Below are 19353 nucleotides of genomic sequence, written 5' to 3'. Positions count from 1 at the left end.
TACATCATATCAAGGGTACATACTATCAACATGACTTATCATTGTTGATGTTGACCTTGTCACCTGGATGACTGAGTGTTTCTCATATTTCTTCAATGTAAAATTACTCTTCCCCCATTTTCCATACCATATTTTCTGGAAGGAAGTCGCTAGGTGCAGTCCACACTTAAGGAGTGGAAAGTTACGCTCTATCTCCTTGATGGTGGAACATTTACATAAATTATTGGAATTCTTCTGTATAGGAGATGTGTCTCTTCTTTTCATTTATTTATTTATTCAAAATAATTTGTCAGTATGGTCTTATGGATATTTATGTCATATTTTGGGTTATAATTCATAATACTTTCTTTTACTGCTAAATGGTTCCAGTTGTGGCCACTGGGAGCTCCTGCAGTTGGCTCCCTGTGACATATTCTCATCTTTTTTTGTTTTTTTTTTGAGAACTTCCTAACTTTCTGGCACTGCAAATGCGCCAAGCTCATCTTGTATATTTCCTATCTCAATCCTAAAATCAACCATTTCTCCAAGGAGTCCTGGTTCTTTGTATTGGATAATGGTATTAGACACTATGATCTGGATGCTACGTGCTTGTAAAAACTAGCTCTTGGGGTGTCCTTATTTCTAGGCCATCCCAGCTAACAGAGCCAGGAAATAAATATGTATTTACTAACCTGTATATGTATATATATCCATAACTATGTCTATATGCATCCATCTGCATCTATGTTAAACTAAATATGAGTTCATACTGATGTCCTTAATTCTAATCCACAATCACATGGATTGTTCATGCATGATTAACAACTCATTTTTAATAACAATATCATATTTGGTATTTTGTGCCAGGTACAGTGCCAAGTCATTTACAAAGATGGTCTAATTTGAACCTGAACAAAACTTTATGGGTAAATACTATCACTCACATTTAACAGATGCAGAAACTGAGGCAGTGAAAGATGAAGCATCCTGCCTAAATTCACACAGTAAGTAGTGGGGGCAGCGTATGAGCCTATGTCTTTTGAGTCTCCACATCCATTCAATGATAGAGAATCACCATCTCTACATTAAGACTGAAAAAACTTCAGTTCTGAGCGATTTAAGATGCAGATGTAGTTCCCAGCTCTCTTCAAGTATTGCTCTGCTCAAATCTTACCTCCTCAGTGTTTCTCCCTACCCCGACCCCCCAGGGTCCTCTCCCCATCTGACATGCTAACTGGAAGACAAGTTGCCAAGTTACAACCCAAATTGATGGCTCAAGAAAAGGGTGCTGGTGCAATGGTAAGGATCAGTTCTATCTTACCCCATGACTTTTCAACCTCTGGCTAACCCCTGCTGTGTATTATCTGGGGTTTTGGTGACTTCGTAGTAATTAACTCTGAACAAGCAGCTCTGCTTTCATGGAGTTAAAAAAAGAACGGCAGTTTCCCCCCTGTTAATTAAATCATCCACAAGGAAGATAAATGTGCAGCCATGCTTGTATCTTTTAAAATATCAAAGGCCTTATTAATATGTCTTATGTTCAACCTCAGGCTTTTTCTCTAGATTCCTGGAAGCAACAGGAACCTGGAGGTAGGAAGCTTCTAAGTATTTACCAGTACTCACTTACGTGGTCATTCGTTCATTCATTTATTCTTTTTGGGTGATCTAGAAAGAGGTAACCTGGATCGAGTACAAAATGTTCCTGGGAATTTTCTCTCAATCTACTAAATTGGAAACATCAGAAGTGAGCAGACAGGAAGAAAGAGGATCCTTCAGATCATGCTGAAAACCACTTTTTGAAGAACCCACAGCCCCCTTTGGTCCCTGTGTTCTGTTTGGTAAATTTTTCCTCACACTGGCGGTTTTATTTGCCAGAACCACAACAAAGGGGGTCCTTGAGTCTCCCTGGGAGTGTTTCCTCAGACCTGCACCTCTCCTAGACCTAACAAAGGTGTTATTGTTGCTGGGCTCCCAGCACCTGAGGAGATCAAAGACACTTTCCCATGCCAGCATGACCACAGTCTCGCCCTCATGACACAACATTAAAGCTGATGATTAATCCCCTTGGCCCAGAGGGTCCCTTCCCACCCCTAAGTACAAAGCAGGCTGGGGGTGGGGACTGTATTTCAAGCCCAACACGGTCATCATAAACTGGCATTTTATGGCCCTCATTCATGGCAACCAACTGCAGCTGCCCATCAAACTCGTTAAAGCCCAAACAGTTGCTTCATGTGAGCCGTTGACATCACTAGGAAAGTTTAATAACAATCTCCACCATTTTTGAGTGTCTGCTGTGTGCTAGGTTCAAATCTACATAGTGCATGTTACTCAACAACCCTGTGAGACTGGCATCATTATCCCCAATTTGATGGATGAAGAATCTGAGGCTCAGAGAAGTTAAGTAGCTTACTCAGGTCAGAGGGCCAAAATGTGCATGAGTAGATGTTCAAGCTTGCCTCTGGACAATGTAAAAGCCCATGCTCTCACCATTCCTCTATGGGTACATCATAATCATGCACAATTCAGGGAGGAAAGGAGGAGTAGGAGCTTTGGAATCAGAGTTAGATTTGAGTTCTTAGCTCCAGAACTTCAAAGCTTGTTGTGACTTTGGGAAAATTACTGGACTTTTCCATGCTTTAGGTCCCAAATGTGTAAAATAAATGGGTAGGGAAAGCCAGTCTCATCTCCATTAAGAGACAGTAAGACTGAGAAGCAGGCTATCACAGAGACACTTGCATCCACTTAGATTTGCTTCTGTTCGGAAATCTGAATTGAGTGGGATAAAAATGCCTGAAATTCAGATCTCCCAGGAGAAGCCTGATTAGATGCATCTCTGTGAAAATAAGAGATAATTTAAACAGGATTAAATCAGTATTCAGTGAAGACAATCTAACAAGTGTAGACTCATATCAAGGGAAAGAAGGGCTGGCTCCTGGGCTGGTGCCTTCTGGCTTAAAGAGGCCTCAGGCCTCTGCAGATCTCTCCCTTCAGGGACAGCTGAGCCTTACAAAAGGGCTGCTGAGCAGAAGAAATATGCTGCAATTATTATCATTATTTTTGAGATGGAGTTTTGCTCTTGTTGCTCAGGCTGGAGTGCAATGGCGCAATCTTGGCTCACTGCAACCTCTGCCTTCCGGGTTCAAGCAATTCTCCTGCCTCAGCCTCCCAAGTAGCTGGGCTTACAGGTGCCTGCCACCATGCCCGGCTAATTTTTTGTATTTTTAGTAGAGACGGGATTTCACCATGTTGGCCAGGTTGGTCTTGAACTCTTGGTCTCAGGTGATCCACCCACCCTGGCCTCCGAAAGTGTTGGGATTACGGGCGTGAGCCACTGTGCTCAGGCAAATATGCTGCAATTTTAAAACTTAGACAAATTCCATTCAAGACTGCCCAGAGCCCTGACAAACTGAGGGAAATCTATATCCTTAAAGTCCAGCAGGAATGTCATCTCAAGAAGATTCTATTACCCTGCACCCTCCCAGGCAGAGTCAGTCACTGTTTGCTTTCTGCTCAGTAACAACAACAGTCCTAGTGATTAAGAGTGAGCTCTTGGGATGTGCTTACTGCACGTGGAACACTTAGTATTACCTCATTTAATTCTTGCAGCACTCTGACAGGTGCTGTCGCTCTCCACATATTGCAGATGAGGAATCTGGGGCCCAGAGAGTTTAAGCACCTTGCCCAAAGGCCCACACTTAGTAAACTGAGGAAGTGGGACTGGAAACCACTCAGGCTGACTCCCTCAGCCATACAAAATGGGATGCCATGTGCAAGAATACCTCGCATATTGCTTGGCACGTGACAGATGCTTAGTATCATGAGATCGATTTGTATCTACATTGGGGGGCCTCGCATTATATTCTAATACCTGTTATAACTTCATCTCATCAATGGGACAGCCAATGTCATTCTTATATCCACAGTTTAGCACAAGAGCAGGGATTGACAAATAAGTACATATCTTTATATTCACTGAACCAGAATATCCGATGGTAGAGAGGCTCAGGGGTCCCTACAGTTGCAAAACAGTTTCACATTCCACATAATTTCCTCCATAGCTGCTTTGATTCTGCCCTGGGCTGTGTCCCACTCTAATCTCTGCTCATCTCCCTGCTCCTCCCCCACTCTTCCCTCTATTTCACTTATCTGGGAAAATTCCAAAGAGTCGTCGATTTAAGTTTAACAGAGTAATGACTTTTAAATAAAAATATGGTAGAAATGGGTACTTATCGGAATGGAATGCTTTCAGACTCATGCATTTAAAGAAGATATAAATTTTAAGGCAGGCACTAAATTTTAACTGCAATCTTGGAGAAAGCCTTTCCACTAATTCATGGAGAAAAATTAACAAAGTGAAAATTGCTTATCAGTGTTCTTTTGAAGTCATGATATGCAGTCTAATTCTATAGATCATCGGGACGCTCCCAGGGAGATGGATTTATATTGATTGAGAGAGAGTTCCCTGGCCAAGGAAAACAGACACTCTTTGCAGAGAAGACCCCCCTACCCATTAGAGACAGATCAGTCTGGGGGAGCTAGACTTTGTCACCTTAGGATCAGATGTCACCATGCATGCCTGGGCTCTCTGGCCAGGGTGACGTCAAACGGAGCACTCAATCCTTTTCATGCTTACTAAGAATTTGGCCCCTGGAAAAAGATCCAGCAAATGTAAGCAAGGGAGGTGGAGTGGGGAGCTGAGCTTCTGGCTAGACAAAGCACAAGGGGCAGGAAGGGAAGAGAGGAAAGAAGAGATGGGGCGAAGAAGCCAGCACTCAGGGTCTTCTTCCACGCTGCTGCCTGCTGTGTGGTGGCTTTGCCTTTGTGCTTAGTGGACTCACCCCCATGTGACAAGAAGACGTTCCACAGATGACAGCCAGCCGTGACGTCACTGGCTGCCCCTCACAGACAAGGCCGTGCCCTTTCACATCTGCCCCAATCACTCCTGTGAGAAAGGAAAACAAAAACAAATCCTCTTTAACACATAAAAAAGAGGGAGAGAAAGCTAAAAACAAGCATTAACAGATCTTCTTTTTCATAGTCAAACAACATGGAGGAAGAGTCCTGTGTGTAGGGCAGTCTCAAGCAGAAACCCGAAGGGCATACTTGCCTGCATGGGAAAACTCAGAAGCCTGCTCGGATTTTGCTTTGTTCTGGTCAATGTATGGCACCCAACATTATCATAATGGCAGTAATTGTAATTGTCATAGCAAAAGCAGCAGCTATCAGTTACTTTGTGCTCACTAAATACCAGGCACTATGCTACATATTTGCATACATGGTCTCATTTTAACCCCATTATAGATATTAATAATGCTAAACATCAGAGGAGAAACTAAAGTCTGCAGAGGTGAACTGACTTGCCCAAGGCCACACTGCTAGGAAGGAGCACAGCCAAATGGAATCTGGTTTAATACATCACATCTCAATCCCAAAGAAGTCAAAGCAAAGGAACTAACTGTCTGATGACTGAATCTTTTTGGCATCCCTAGGTCACCAATCTTATAACTACTTATCGTAGAACTCCAAGTGTGAAGGAGATGACTGAGAGCCAGTTCCTAGTAACAGAATGCCAAATAGCAGAGGGTTTCCCATAAATGGTAGAAATTTAGGCTTCTTCCCCATAGGGCTCATATTCCTTGATACTTGCAGGGCAACTGATGTTACAAATGTGACAAGAAAGCTAGGAAAACCGTTTAGGGCCTGGAATTGTATTCACTTGCTCAAATATCCAACAAGTCCCTTCTATGCACAAAACGATATATACTAAGTGTGATGTGGAAGCCACAAACATGCAGACACGCAGAACTACAACACAAAGCTGGGGGTAGAAAGTGCTCAGGCAGGACGCAGAGACTGGGACACAGGAGAGAACAGCTCCTGCTGACCTCATCAGCTCCCACGCAATGCCATGTTTGTTCTCAATCTCTAATCCTCGATGCTCTTTCCCACCTCAAGACCTTCACATTTGCTCTTTCCTCTGCCTGGAATGCCATTCCCCCAACCTCTCTGCCAGGCCAGTTCCTATTGACAGGGCTTCCCTGATCCTCTAGGACAGATGATTCCCCCTGTTAAATAGTGTCATGCACTGGACTTCCCTAGCACAAAATACACTGGTAATTTTGAAACATCATATATCCCATCTGCCTTCCTTCTATAATAAAAGTTGCTAGGGGCTGGTACTCTTACTCAAATGCTTAGCCCAGGACCTATCACAGTAGCTAGCTCAGTGCAGGAAGCAGGAGTACCAATGCTTGGGAATGCAAGGATGAAGAAGACAAGTCCCTGTTCACGGTCTGGTGGGAAGGAGAGGGAAGCCTAAATGGAGCATTTCAGTGCAGGGAAATCAGTATATCACAGGAGGGGCCACAAGGGCAGCTAACCCACCTATAGGGGCCCAAGGAAGTTCAATCTATACTCAATTCTGCAGAAGTTAGCCAGGTAAATGCCAGGGTAAGAATGTCTCATCAGGCCACAGATCCCCAGATACTGAAGGCACTGGCTGCTCAGCAGCAGCCCTTGCTAGAAAGTAATGTGAGAAAAAGGCCAGAGACAGGGCTCTTACAGCTTTCGAGGGTTTTCCACTGCTTTTTCCAAACTCTACCTTCTGGGGCACAGCAACCTGTGAACCTCTGCTATTGTTCAGAGGTCTAGCAGCAGGGGGAAGTAAGACTCTTCCAAACTTTCTGTGTTAGTTATCACCCAGTAGTTAGATATCCACAACCAGGCAATACAGGTCTGAGACTTTTGCCTGCAAGAATCCTTGGCCTATGTGTTTTCAGATCAAGTCCCCTGCTCTGCTCAGTACTGTGGGGCTGCCCCTGGAGGCAGCAGTTCCCAGACTCAAGTCAGCCAAGGTTGGCCCTGCTGGGAGATCTGGGCCTGGAGGGAAGGGGAAGCAAGAGCCTATTTGCTTCTCTTCTGTGCCAGGCAGCAGCTGTTTCCCCTCCACCACTCGGGCTGTGCTGACAGGGCCGCTATGGCTCCAGCATCTGCTGGTGTCCCCTGCCTTTAGACTATGGGAACACCACCTCCCTCCTTAGTCCCTCCAGCCTGGGGATGGTAGCCGTTTCCATTTCACTGATCTCTGAATTGCTTCATAGGGAATGTAGCTCTTCTCAGCTCCTCCATCATCAGGATCACCATTTTTGGGTATTAAATTGCCTGTTTTTTAAACACTTAGAGTGGTTTATGTTTTGCTGGATGGATCCTGAGTGATACGATTCTCCATTCAGGGCACAAAGTCTTTTGTACTGGAATGACCCAAGATATGAACTCATTTTAAGTGAGCTCTTTTTACATGCTCTTTCTATACATGTCTTATTTTATTCTTACAACAACCTAATGTGACTGGTATTAGTATTATCCTCATTTTATAGGTAAGAAAACCGAAGCTTAGAAATGAGTAGTAACTTCATCAGGGTCATGCAGCTCACAAGGAATAGGGCTGTGATTCACATTCAGGTAATCTGATTCCAAAGTGCTGGTTCTTCGCCCCCAAGACTCACAGGTTTTTCTCTAAGATAAAAATCCAACAGCCGGGCAGTCAATGTTTACTTATCTGTACAACTCAAAATATTGGCATCTTAAATACATTGATTCTGAGATCCTTGACAAAAAAGGAGTTGGCCACAGCTGGTCCACAGTATCATAAATAGGTTCAAGGAATTCCTGAGAATCACCCACATTTACCGGTTGCACACATATAAAGTACAGGCAAAGTTAATGTTACAGGGTCATTCAATACTAACAGGGAATTAAAATGAAGGAACCAGAAATTTGTAGGGAATATTCATTTGTTTCTTCTTGGGTTGGCAGATTCATTGTTGCTATATCTAGACTTAGAACCTGAGAACTAGTGTGCTATTATGAGAAAAGGGTGGAATTTGGAGACAGAAGGATCTGCTATAAAATGAGGAAAATAACAACATCAAATGGCTGTTGTGATATTGCAGAAATACTTAAAAAGAGATGTTTAATGGTAGCTCTGTCACCATCATCACTACCGCCATCACTCTCTCCACCACCACCAGCATCACCATCATTATCATCCTCATCTGAACCCCCTCTCAAGAGACAATTAGATTCTTTCTTCCTTTCTAGTAAACATATCAACATCAAAGATAGGCTGGGTACTGTGCTGAGCTCTTTGAATGTTCTCTCATTTAATCTTTGCAACATCCATAAAAGGTAAACATTCTTTCTTCCTCTTAATAGATGCAGAAGCAGAAGAACAGAGTGTTCAGGTAACTTGCTCAAGGCCACACGGATTTCAGAAGCAGTGCCAGGATTTGACCATGTTCTGTCTGACTCCAAAGCTTATGTTCTTTCTATACTCCTCACTTTATGATGTTATAATTGTCTTATATAATGAAAACATACTTGGAAGTGCTAGCTCACCATGAAACACAGTGACAGCCATGGGCTAAGAGTTAGAAAAACAGAGTTTCAGCCCCAATTCTGCCACAAATAGCCTAAAAGTTTGAACTGGTTCTCTCACCTCCACAATGAGAGAAATGAATTACAAATGGAGGTCCTTCCTCAGTCATTCTCAGTATATACACAGAGCTTATCCTAAAACACGAGCTGAGGTGTCTCCTTACCTAAAATTATATATGTTGGGCGGGACTAGCCTGATTTCCCCTCAAGAGAGGTTCTCTATGATCTGCCTAATAACCACCCCCATTCAGCAGCCATGCATAGCTGATGTTCACTGCAAGACCACATGAGTCAGAGAGTTGACATATCTTATTTTTCCTTTGGCCACACGGTGTTTTGGTGGGCTGTCCCCGAGAAAAGAGGTTCAGAGACAAGCAGGGAAAAGCAAGAAAAGGTGGGAGGAGCTTTCTTCTTTCTGGAGAAACATACTTTGCGATCCATAAAGGAATCACAGGCTGCACATGTACATCAGGAAACAATTCACAAGATGTGATTTTTGACACAAGTGCAGCCCTCAATACTGCTGGGGCCCTTCATATGACCATACCAGTGTCAGTTTATTCTGCAATCCTCAAAATGTTTAAGGAGCAAAAGTAGCAGCTGAAGAAAACAGGCATAAAAAAATGGTGACATCATCAATTGTGTTTTCCCTGAAACTTGCACAATGCCCAACTGATGGCAGTTGCTCAATAAATGTTTGTTGAATTAAAAAACAAATAGCAGAAAAACAGGCTTACTAACTCAATGAACTAAATGCCTCCCACCCCTCAGTGTAACACACATAGTTCATATCAAGCAATGTTTAAAAAGAATGTTAAAAAAGGAACATTTGAAACTTCATGAACAGCTCTCTTATTCACTTTAATATGCTGTTTCCCTTCGTCTCTCCCATTCATCCAACCAACAATACTTCCACCCAAGCATTGAGTGCCTACTATATTTATGTAAAATAAAAAAGAGACTTTGCAAATGTTATGATTAAGAGTATGTTTTCCTATAATTTATCATGCTGTGGCAGTTTTGAAAGCTTACAGGGTTATACAGAAGAAAAACATCCTGAGTTCTTGCATTTGTGTTATAATTATCTCCTACTTTATAGCCATATAAAGTACTTTATAGCCTGCAAAGTATCCTCAAATACTGTAACCTTCAATTAGTCCTTAGAAAATCCTGTGATATGTGTATTTTATTTCCAGTTCACAATTGAAGAAACTGAATTTCAGAAAGGTGAAGTAATTTAGTTGAGTTATTTAGTGACTTAGAGGTAGAAGTTGGACTCATCTAGGATTTTCAGTCTCTGAGTCTGATGTGTTGGCATCTTGAAAAAGATTCTCTTGAAACAACAACCTCAGGCACCTTCTCTGAAGTAGCAAAAAGGATAAGAAGGGTTTTGAACATACTTAAGACTATATCAGTTTGAGACTCTTGATTCAACCATTTGGATTAATGAACTGACTGATGAATCCCATCCAGTGAGTTTCTTGCCAAAGCTGGCTGGGAGGTTTCTGGAGTTCCTGGAGAGGAAGGTCTCCAGAGAAGGCTCCCTAGTGACCACCAGCTTTATGTATGCAAATTGACAACTGTATGCTCCTGGAAGGATAACAATCATATCAAAGACATGTTCTCTGCAGAAGACCTAACACCAGACTACATACAAGCAGACACTGAAGTCCATTGTTTTGACTAACATTCATTTATGTTATACAGAACACAATATATTGGGTTAGTATTATGGCACAGTGTTTAAAAATAAGGACTCATTCATCATGTGATTTCTTATCTTCTTTATGTTTCTTATCTTCTTTATGTCTCGATTTCTACATCTCTACAATATGAATAGTATCCTCCTCACAGATTATAAAAATTATATATATGTTAATATAGGTGTAAAGTACCTATAACAGTGCTAATAAGAGCATTCTGTGATGGAAATGTTCTATATTTGCACTGTCCGATACAGTAGATACCAGACACATGTGGCAATTGAGCCCTGAAAATGTGGCTAGTACAACTGAGGACTGAATTTTTTATTCTATTTTAATTAATTCACATTCAAGTAGCAACATAGAGCTAGTGGATATTATATTGAATGGTACAGGTTAAAACATGCTTAGTACTGTATGAATCTTTGCTGTTTTTATTATTTTTATTATTGTTATTGCTGTTTTTGTTGTTTATCTACTTCTTCAGAGTTAGGCTTGAATCCCTCTTTCATCCCCTTGGGCAAAAATGCCTTGATCCCTTAGAACTTCAATTTCCATATCTGAAGAATCTGGATAGCAATACTTACCCACAAAGTTGCGGTGAGAATTAAGTGAGAATTAGGAGGAACACACCGGTACTCAATAAATGGGAGCTACTCCATCCAGGACCTACAGAAGTGCCTGGCACAAGCAGGGCTCCGTATGGGTGGGATCTTTTCTCCTTATTCCTGAATGTGATTTGGTGGTCCTTGCCACTAAGCATTTGTTTACTGTGCTCCCTCTGCCTAGGATATCCTTTCCACCAATACACCTCATCCCATAACAATCCTAGGGAACATGGATTCCACTTTGAAGACTCAGTTGCAGCATCAGAAGTCTTTCCTGATCACATCTCCCCACATCCCCAAAACACCCCAGACCAGCAGAACCGACCAAGCCTCCTTCCTTTGTAGCCCATCTCCTGACCCTCTACAGATTCTACCACTGTAACTATAGTTTATGTGTTTGCACAGACAACACAAACAAATCCCTCTACTACACTATAAGCAAACGGAGGCCAGGGCAAGTCTTCACACTGCAATGGCTCACTATTTTTTGGTGTTGTCGTCGATGAATGAATGAATGAATGAATAAATGAACGTGTGTGGCAGAAGTCACATACTAGTAAAGCACAAGACATTTTCTAGGTAACAATAGCACATGTAATCACTGACAAAGGCTCCGTGTCTTAAATATGAATAAAGGTGAAAAATATTGATGGGTTTTGAGTGGCCACTCATGGGTAATAATGTAATTACTGAAGCCTCACAACGTATCTTGTCAAAAATCACTGGTAAAGACTAAAGGTTCTAAGATCCTTGATTACTGGGAGATTGCTTTGTGCTGGACACTTTGCAAATATTATCATATTTGATTCCCACAATGATATTGCAAGGTAGTTATTATCACATTGATTTACAAATAGAGAAGAGGAGAGTAAAGTTTTTCAAGCAACTTCTACAAGGTCCCACATTGCTAAATAGCGGGGGATCTGGGGGTGGGACTATATCACACCCAGATCTACCTGACTCTAACTCTATCTTATCCTACATTATCTCGTGGAGTTCACAGAAGCTAGTTCCTTTCTTTTCAACTGCTTACAAGAACTCTAAGTATTCCCAGACAATAGCATAGCTGAACTCAGATCTCTTTCAGGACTTACTGTCAAAATGCCACTAAAGCAAACCCAAAGGGTTAACCTCAAGCCTAGCAAATGAAGGGCCACTAAAAGGTGGCTGGGCGTGGTGGCTCATGCCTGTAATCTCAGCACTTTGGGAGGCCTAGGCGGGTGGATCATGAGGTCAGGAGTTCGAGACCAGCCTGGCTAATATGGTGAAACCCCATCTCTACTACAAACACAAAAATTAGCAGACATGGTGGCATGCACCTGTAGTCCCAGCTACTTGGGGGGTGAGGCAGAAGAATCACTTGAACTCAGGAGGTGGAGGATGCAGTGAATCGAGATTGCGCCACTGCACTCTAGCATGGGCCACAGAGCGAGACTCCATCTCAAAAAAAAAAAAAAAAAAAGTCAAAAAGGTAATCCCAATGTTTTATAAAGTATTGCTTTGACCTTAAAAGAAGTGTGGTCTAGAACTTACTCCAACTAAATCCTAAAGTAGGTTTACTTTAAAAAACTAATCCCACAATTTAAGCCAACAGAGAAATTTTACACACCTTGACATTGCCACTGCCCCCTCCCCCGCAACCCTCCCGCCCTCTGCAGAGCAAGGAAGATAATAGGAAAGGTCTTTGTCTACATGAGATGTAAACAGACATTTACTAGATATGTGAATTAGTTAGGGCGTAATGGTTCAAAGAAAGGGCCCTGGAACTAGACTGCTTGGTTTCAAGTCTGGCAAGTAGGTCAAATCACTTAAGCTTCCTGTGTCTCAGTCTCCTGATCTATAAAATTGAAATGATGATAGAATGTAGCTTATAGGGCTATCATGAAGATTAACTGAGTGGAACAATGTCTGGGACAGTTTACTCAATATATTTTCACCATTTTTGTTGTTACTGCCGACAACTTCCAATCTTTGGTGTTAATAGCAAGGCTTGGCATAACAGTTCATTTGCTTTCAGCACGGTGTGTGCTTTGCCAGAGTTATTTGGGTTTTCTTAGATTGACTGGAACATCTGTTTTCTGTCCTTGACTATACAACTGATGACAAAATAAGTGGGGGCCCAGGGGAATAAGGAAAATGAGGTACCAGGTAGTAGGCACAACCCAGGCTAGCATTTTAAACATTAAGAATAAACCAAAATCTGTTTATTTCACGAAAAACCACAATTACATGCAGCACCATGCATGCTGCAATTTAACTTGGAATGGCATTCATCATTTCTGTCTTCATGCCACACTCCTCCATGACTTAGAGCAATCAGAAACCAATTCAAGAGGCGGGTTGTATTCGGAGGAGTGGAGAGAACAAAGAACAGACCTTACAATAACTGGGTCTCATTCCTGTTTCTCCTTTCTACCCAGAAAGATTGGATCTCAAAGGTAGGCTAATATGTATAGCTTGGAAATCTGAGACTTAGAGAAAACTAGAAAAATCCACAGTGAAGACAAAGCAAAAACTTGATTTCAGAAATTCCTTTCTTCCTAACCTCAATATAGCCTCTAGATTACTTGGATATTATCATCTATGACTTCAGACAAGACAACTTCTCATTCTCAGACATTAGGCATGGTAAAGTATCAGGTTGAAATCTAATCCAAACAGCCAAGTTAACTCACAAAAATTACTTTGTAAAAATTAAAAACAGAAACAAAATTAAGAGAACTGGCCTAAGCACCACAAATGCATCTTATGGAGTAAGTCCCTAAATAGATCGAATACTGTGATTTGAAAGCGCACAAACGCTTCCTGAAAATTTATAAATTGATTAATTCAACAGCTATTTACTGATCCCCAATTATAAGGCAGGAACTATGCTGGGTGCTGAAAATCTAAAGATGAAAGTTGTTTCCTTGTATTTTACAAGATCCCAGTCTAGCAGTGATGGAAAGATACACAGGCAGACATTTATGAGACATTATGGGAGTGACCAGTGACTCAGATCTGAATAGTCTAATAGAAGGAAGGAGCCCCAGTCCCCGACCTCGTTTGGATGGTTGGAGGCAGGGGCTTCTAAAGCAGGTGAGGCAGAAGTGTATCAGCCATCAGGGAAGGAAGATGGGGAGGGAAAGGCTTTGAAGTACACCCTGAGACAAAAGAGACAAAGTCAAATACACAGTAGAGAGAAATAGCCAGATGGTACAAAATTGTTGAGCTACACAGTCTGAAGGAGACGGAACTCTGCATTCTGAAGAAGCTGGTTGGTGTAAAGTTCTGGGTCTGAAGTCTGACAGATCTGTATTTGGTTCTTTCTCACCACCAGTTTCCTGTGCAAACTTCTGTAAGGGAACACACCTCTTCCAACCCCACGTTTCTCACTTGTAAGGTGAAAATAATGGCATTTCCTTTACAGGGTCATTTTTCCTGGTACCTGCACTTGATGGGGTTCAGGACATGCTACCCCAAAATATGGCATGTTAGTATTTTGAATAGTTTAAGCTGAAGGTATCTGAGAAAATCATAGAGGCATAGAGGTCACTCTTACCTTTCCCCCACCATTCTCCCCTAAAGTAGGTCATTAAATCTAGGAAGGATTTTCTGACTGTCCCCTGAAGCAGGTCATAAGACCCTCACATGAGAGGTGCCCTCCCTGTACTCAAAGGAAAGCACCATCCTTATGTCTGGAGATGAAGGATCACAGGGATGGATCTGCACTAACAGGCCTTGCTAAGTTCTCCAGTTTATTATCATTAAATCATGCCCTTCTTGCCCTATCATATTTTTCCATGTCTGTCTACCCTTCATCAAGCCTAACATAAAAATACTCACATTTAACTGTTCCTCTGGGTCTGCATTTCCGTATGATAGCTCCCATGTCACATAAAACATATTACATAAATGTGTATGCTTCTCTCTTGTTAATCTATCTTTTGTTAAAAGGGCCCCAGCTATGACCCTAGGATAGACAGAAGAAAAGATAACTCTCCTCCTCTATACTCTATTTGCAGTACAGGACCCAAAGAAATCCCCCAGCTTATCCTGGGGCAAACTGGAATAGCTGTTCATCCTAGGTGTAAGGCAAGAGCCTTGTACTTGGGATGTAGGCACTACTAAAAAATGTTAGTGTAAATTTCTCTTAGGAGAAAGCAGGACTAGGTTGCCTTCAGCAACCTTCTCTTGCCCCTAGACAAATGGTCTCATTCATAAAATTATTCAAAGGCTCTTTGAAGTTAGGGAAAGTAATCAGCACCCCAGAAAATCCCCTCAAAAACATAAAACGAACCAGTGAGATGCTGCAGGAAAACACCAGGAAAGAGATGGGAAATGACAGGACAGGTTATTTAGGACATTTAAACTTAAAAAAAGCCTGAAATTTAAGGAAAACAAAAATATTAATTAGCAGGCTAGCTCTCTTCTCTCTCCAACCTCTGATGCCAAGCTCAGTACCACCTCCCGTGATAGGAGTTTCGGTTGCAACAGAAACTTCCAAAGGTTTTGTTGGGGTTAGTTGAACATTGACAGATTCTTCACAGCTTGGAATTAACTCTGAGAGCCAAAACCAGGCCAAGTTTCTATAAAGGCTAGGACTTTCCCTGGGGAGGGTTAGAGAGCTCTCCCACATCTAGACTGATTAATTTATCCTTGACCCAAGCTTCAGACAATAAGACCAAAAAGACAAATAGATCCTGAAGTTGGATGTTGATCCCTCCCCTGCCACTATTCCTAGGAGACTGGAGATGGGATTGTAAGGTGACCCCTACTGCCAGATAAGACTCAGGCTAGAGGGCTCAGAGAATTAAGTGATAGGCAGAACAGCTGGGGAGAGAAAACAAGCAAAACCAAACTAAACCCTAAGCAGGATAAAAAGCCCAGGGTTGCGGCACAATGAATGACATGTGGCTGACATAGTTTTAAAGACAACAACAGCTTAGGTAAATAAATATGTAGAAGATGAGAGTAAAAATGAATTACAGAAAATCTCATGAGGTATGCACTGACATTTTTCAAAACCTGCAGTTGGAATGACATCTCTGCTTCTACCGAGGACAAGATTTAGCTCTCCTCTCCACCTCTGCACCTGCTCTTGACACCTGACCACTGTCTCTGGACAGCAGCCCCAGCCAGGCTTGGTTCTCCTTTCTCTGTGCCCATCCTAGGTACCTTAGGGAATGAGTGCCTGTGAGGAAGGGCACTGGCTTTGAGGTAGACACTTCCAGATATCACCATTTACATGACCTCACGCAAATGAGCTGAATTTTTTTGGGCATCTGACATCCCATCTCTAAAAGGGAAATGATTTAAAAGTAAAAAAAGCCAGGTGTGGTGGCTCATGCCTGTAATCCCAGCACTTCGGCAGGCCAAGGCAGGTGGCTCAACTGAGGTCGGGAGCTTGAGACCAGCCTGACCAACATGGAGAAACCCCATCTCTAATAAAAATACAAAAGTAGGCGGGCGTGGTGATGCGTGCCTGTAATCCCAGCTACTCGGGAGGCTGAGACAGGAGAATTGCTTGAACCTGGGAGGCGGAGGTTGCAGTGAGCCAAGATCACGCCATTGCACTCCAGCCTGGGCAATAAGAGTGAAACTCCATCTCCAAAAAAAAAAAAAAAAAAAGGAAAGAACATACATATAATCTTGGCTTGAAGAACAGTGCTGTCACATGTTCAGCCCTGATTAATAGTATCTCCCTCTTCTGTTTAGAAGGATTCAATTCAGTAAACATTTACAGAGCATGACTTTACATCAGGCACTGTGCTCAGCACTGCTGGGGAAATAATACTCGAAAAAAAAGTAATCCCTGTCCTCAAAGAGTTTATAATCTCCTGAGGAGCCAAGGACATGGCAGAGGCAGACTAATCATGGTTTCAACAGAGGACAAACCAGTCTTCTGGCAAGAAGAAGTAATTCCTGCTGTATGGGCCTAAGAAGGCTTCTTTACTGAAGCCCTCTTTCCTCTGACCTTATGATTAGAGGGATCTCCTCCACCCTGGCTGTGGCTGCTGACTCCCAGCTACAAAAACTGCTTAACTGTTAGCAACAGCAGCAGCTAGTAGTTGTGTAGTATTTACCCAGGCCAGGTGCTGTTTTGAGTGCTTTAGGTAAATTAACTTATTTAATTCTAACAACTGCTATGATGATACCCATTTTGGAGATGAAATATTTAGACTCAGCATGTTCAGTAACTGACACATGATCACAAAGACAGTAAGTGACAGCATGGAATAAAAACTTAGGTAGTCTGGCTCCTGAAATTATACCTTTTTTCTAACCATTAGGCTGGTTGAAATGGTGTTATCTGTATCCTTGTACATATTTTTGGTACACTCAAGTACATATTTCTGTTGGACATATTCTGCATATCCATATTATTTTTCATTCTCCTTCTGCTTTTTCTCCTATTAAATTCTGCATTTCAAAGGAAATAATTTTAAAATGATTTTTCAAATAACATTTAATCCGCCATTTTGAAATACCATTAGGCAAACCTGGAATATGTCCAAGTCAGTCCTGTTTTCTTGTGAGTTCTTTGGAATTGTAACTCCCCAAACTCCCTTCAGCATGGGCCACAGGCAGTAACTGGGCCAGACAAGATGGAGCAGCTACCATCTTGCCAGGATTTCAAGCTCTGCACAGGCCTGGCAGCACCTGCTGTGCTGTCGGTGGAAACTGTGTCTTCAAGTTAGACGGTCCTTTTCATTGTCCATATCCTCCCTCCATTCAGCTGTCTGCCTGCCAATCTACAGCTAAAATTCTGGCAGTCTGCCAGGTGTTCTTCCCTTCTTTTCCCTTCCATCATCTTTCTATGGCGCTGTGTGGCCCAAGGCAGAGATGAAAGAGGCTCAGAATCCCTGGTTATATATACAAGAGAAACTCAATGTATTAACATTCCATGGAGAAAGTAATCACTGATTAACTAATTTCAGCTGAGTAAGTGGCAATTCTATCTAATACAGTGTTTGAGGAAGGCTCACTGTTAAAGATATCAAAAACAAACAAACAAACAAACAAAAAACCTACTTGCTACCACTATCACTAACATGGATTGTGCACTAAAAAAGAGGATTCTTAACATAATTTTTCCCTTTCTTAATTACTTATGATTATGAGTATAGCAAAGAGGGAGTAGAATTTAACATTTATGAAGCACCTAATACAGGCAGGAAGTGTGCTGAGTTGGGAGTTGCTCCTTTGTGTGCTGACGTATAAAGTGACACACCCTGACTTCATTTCTAACAAACTTCTCTCCTTCTCTAATTGCTTGTTAATTACCACTCACCTCCTCCTCTCCATTCTTCACAGCCACGTTATTTCATACTCACGTCTGCATTTCCAGTGCCTAGAACAGGGCTGCCCAGAGCCTTTGATATTTTTAATAAACTTTATCAATGAAGTATAACCTACATTAGAAAGCTACAAATTTTAAGTATAGAATTTAGTGGATCCTTACAAAGTAAACACACCTATCCAGATCAAGAATAAACCTCTTCATGTCCTTTTCCAAATACCATGCCTTACCAGAGATAACCACTGTCCAGATGTCTAGACCACAGGATTTGCTTGATTTTTAAACCATTCAGTGTATTTTCTTTGTGCCAGCTTCAGTCACCCATGTTTGTGAGATTCAACCACACTGCTGCATGTAGCAATATTTTGTACATTTTTGTTGCTCTATGATCCTCCACTCTATGAATATACCAAACATTGATGAATTCTACTATTGATGGGAACTGGGGGTTTGTTTGCAGTTTTTGCCTATTGCAAATAATGGTTTTATGTGTATTATTACATATGTATTTTTTTCTGGTACACATTTCTGTTGGATATATTCTAAGAATAGGACTGCTGAATCACAGCCTATCAAGATACTGCCAAACTCTTTCCCAAAGTGTGGTCATATTTCCACAGCAATGCTTCAGCATTTCAGGTGTTTCACATCACCATCAATACTTGGCATTATCAAACTTTTTGATTTTAGCCAACCTGCGGGGTGTGTAATGATATCACAGTATGGTTTTAATTTGGACTTTCCTAATGACTAACAAGGCTGGAAAATTTTTCATATCTTGTTGTCCATTTGTATATCCTCTTTTCTGCAAAGCTGCTGAAATATATATATATGTACACATTTATACACACATATATATACACATATTTAACCATTGTTCTGTCAGCATAATTGTTCTTTTCTCTTTAATGTGTAGAAATTCTTTATATACTCTGAATACACATCTTTTGTTACATGCATTGAAACTATTTCCTTCCACTTTGTGGCTTGCATTCTCACTCTTTTAAAGGCAGCTTTTGATGAAAAGAAGTTTCTTATTTTAACATAGTCTTGTTTACCAATCCTTTTCTTTGTGGTTGTACTTATATTAATGTCCCATTTAGGAAAATGGTCTATCTCAAGATCATGAAGACCTTGTCTTTTAGGAACTTTATCTTTTTACATTTCATACTTAAGTCTTTAATCTGTTTGGAATGTATTTGTATGTATAGTATAAGAAGAGGGGCCAAAATTCAATATACTGATAACCAATCAGTAGGGCACTATTTCACTGAAAAGTACATTGTTTCCTTACAGCTCTGGCAACGGCACTTTTGCACAGATTAACTCCCCATACATGTGTGAG

General features: G+C 41.5%; 1 protein-coding gene across 21 annotated transcripts in view; it reads right to left on the bottom strand.

Annotated features, from left to right (window-relative positions):
- FGGY (FGGY carbohydrate kinase domain containing) overlaps positions 1–19353 on the bottom strand; it is a 444024-nt gene that overhangs the window by 193284 nt on the left and 231387 nt on the right. For all 21 annotated transcript variants that reach the window (XM_017961925.3, XM_017961936.3, XM_017961918.2 and 18 more), the window contains one exon: positions 4818–4921. In XM_017961925.3, the coding sequence (XP_017817414.2) occupies positions 4818–4921 (104 nt within the window). The remainder of the gene's footprint in view (positions 1–4817; positions 4922–19353) is intronic.

Source organism: Papio anubis, chromosome 1 (genome assembly GCF_008728515.1).
Source record: "Papio anubis isolate 15944 chromosome 1, Panubis1.0, whole genome shotgun sequence".
NCBI classification, from domain to species: Eukaryota; Metazoa; Chordata; class Mammalia; order Primates; family Cercopithecidae; genus Papio; species Papio anubis.
The sequence above is the reverse complement of the archived record's forward strand: the minus strand, read 5'-3'. Positions and strand labels throughout refer to the sequence as shown.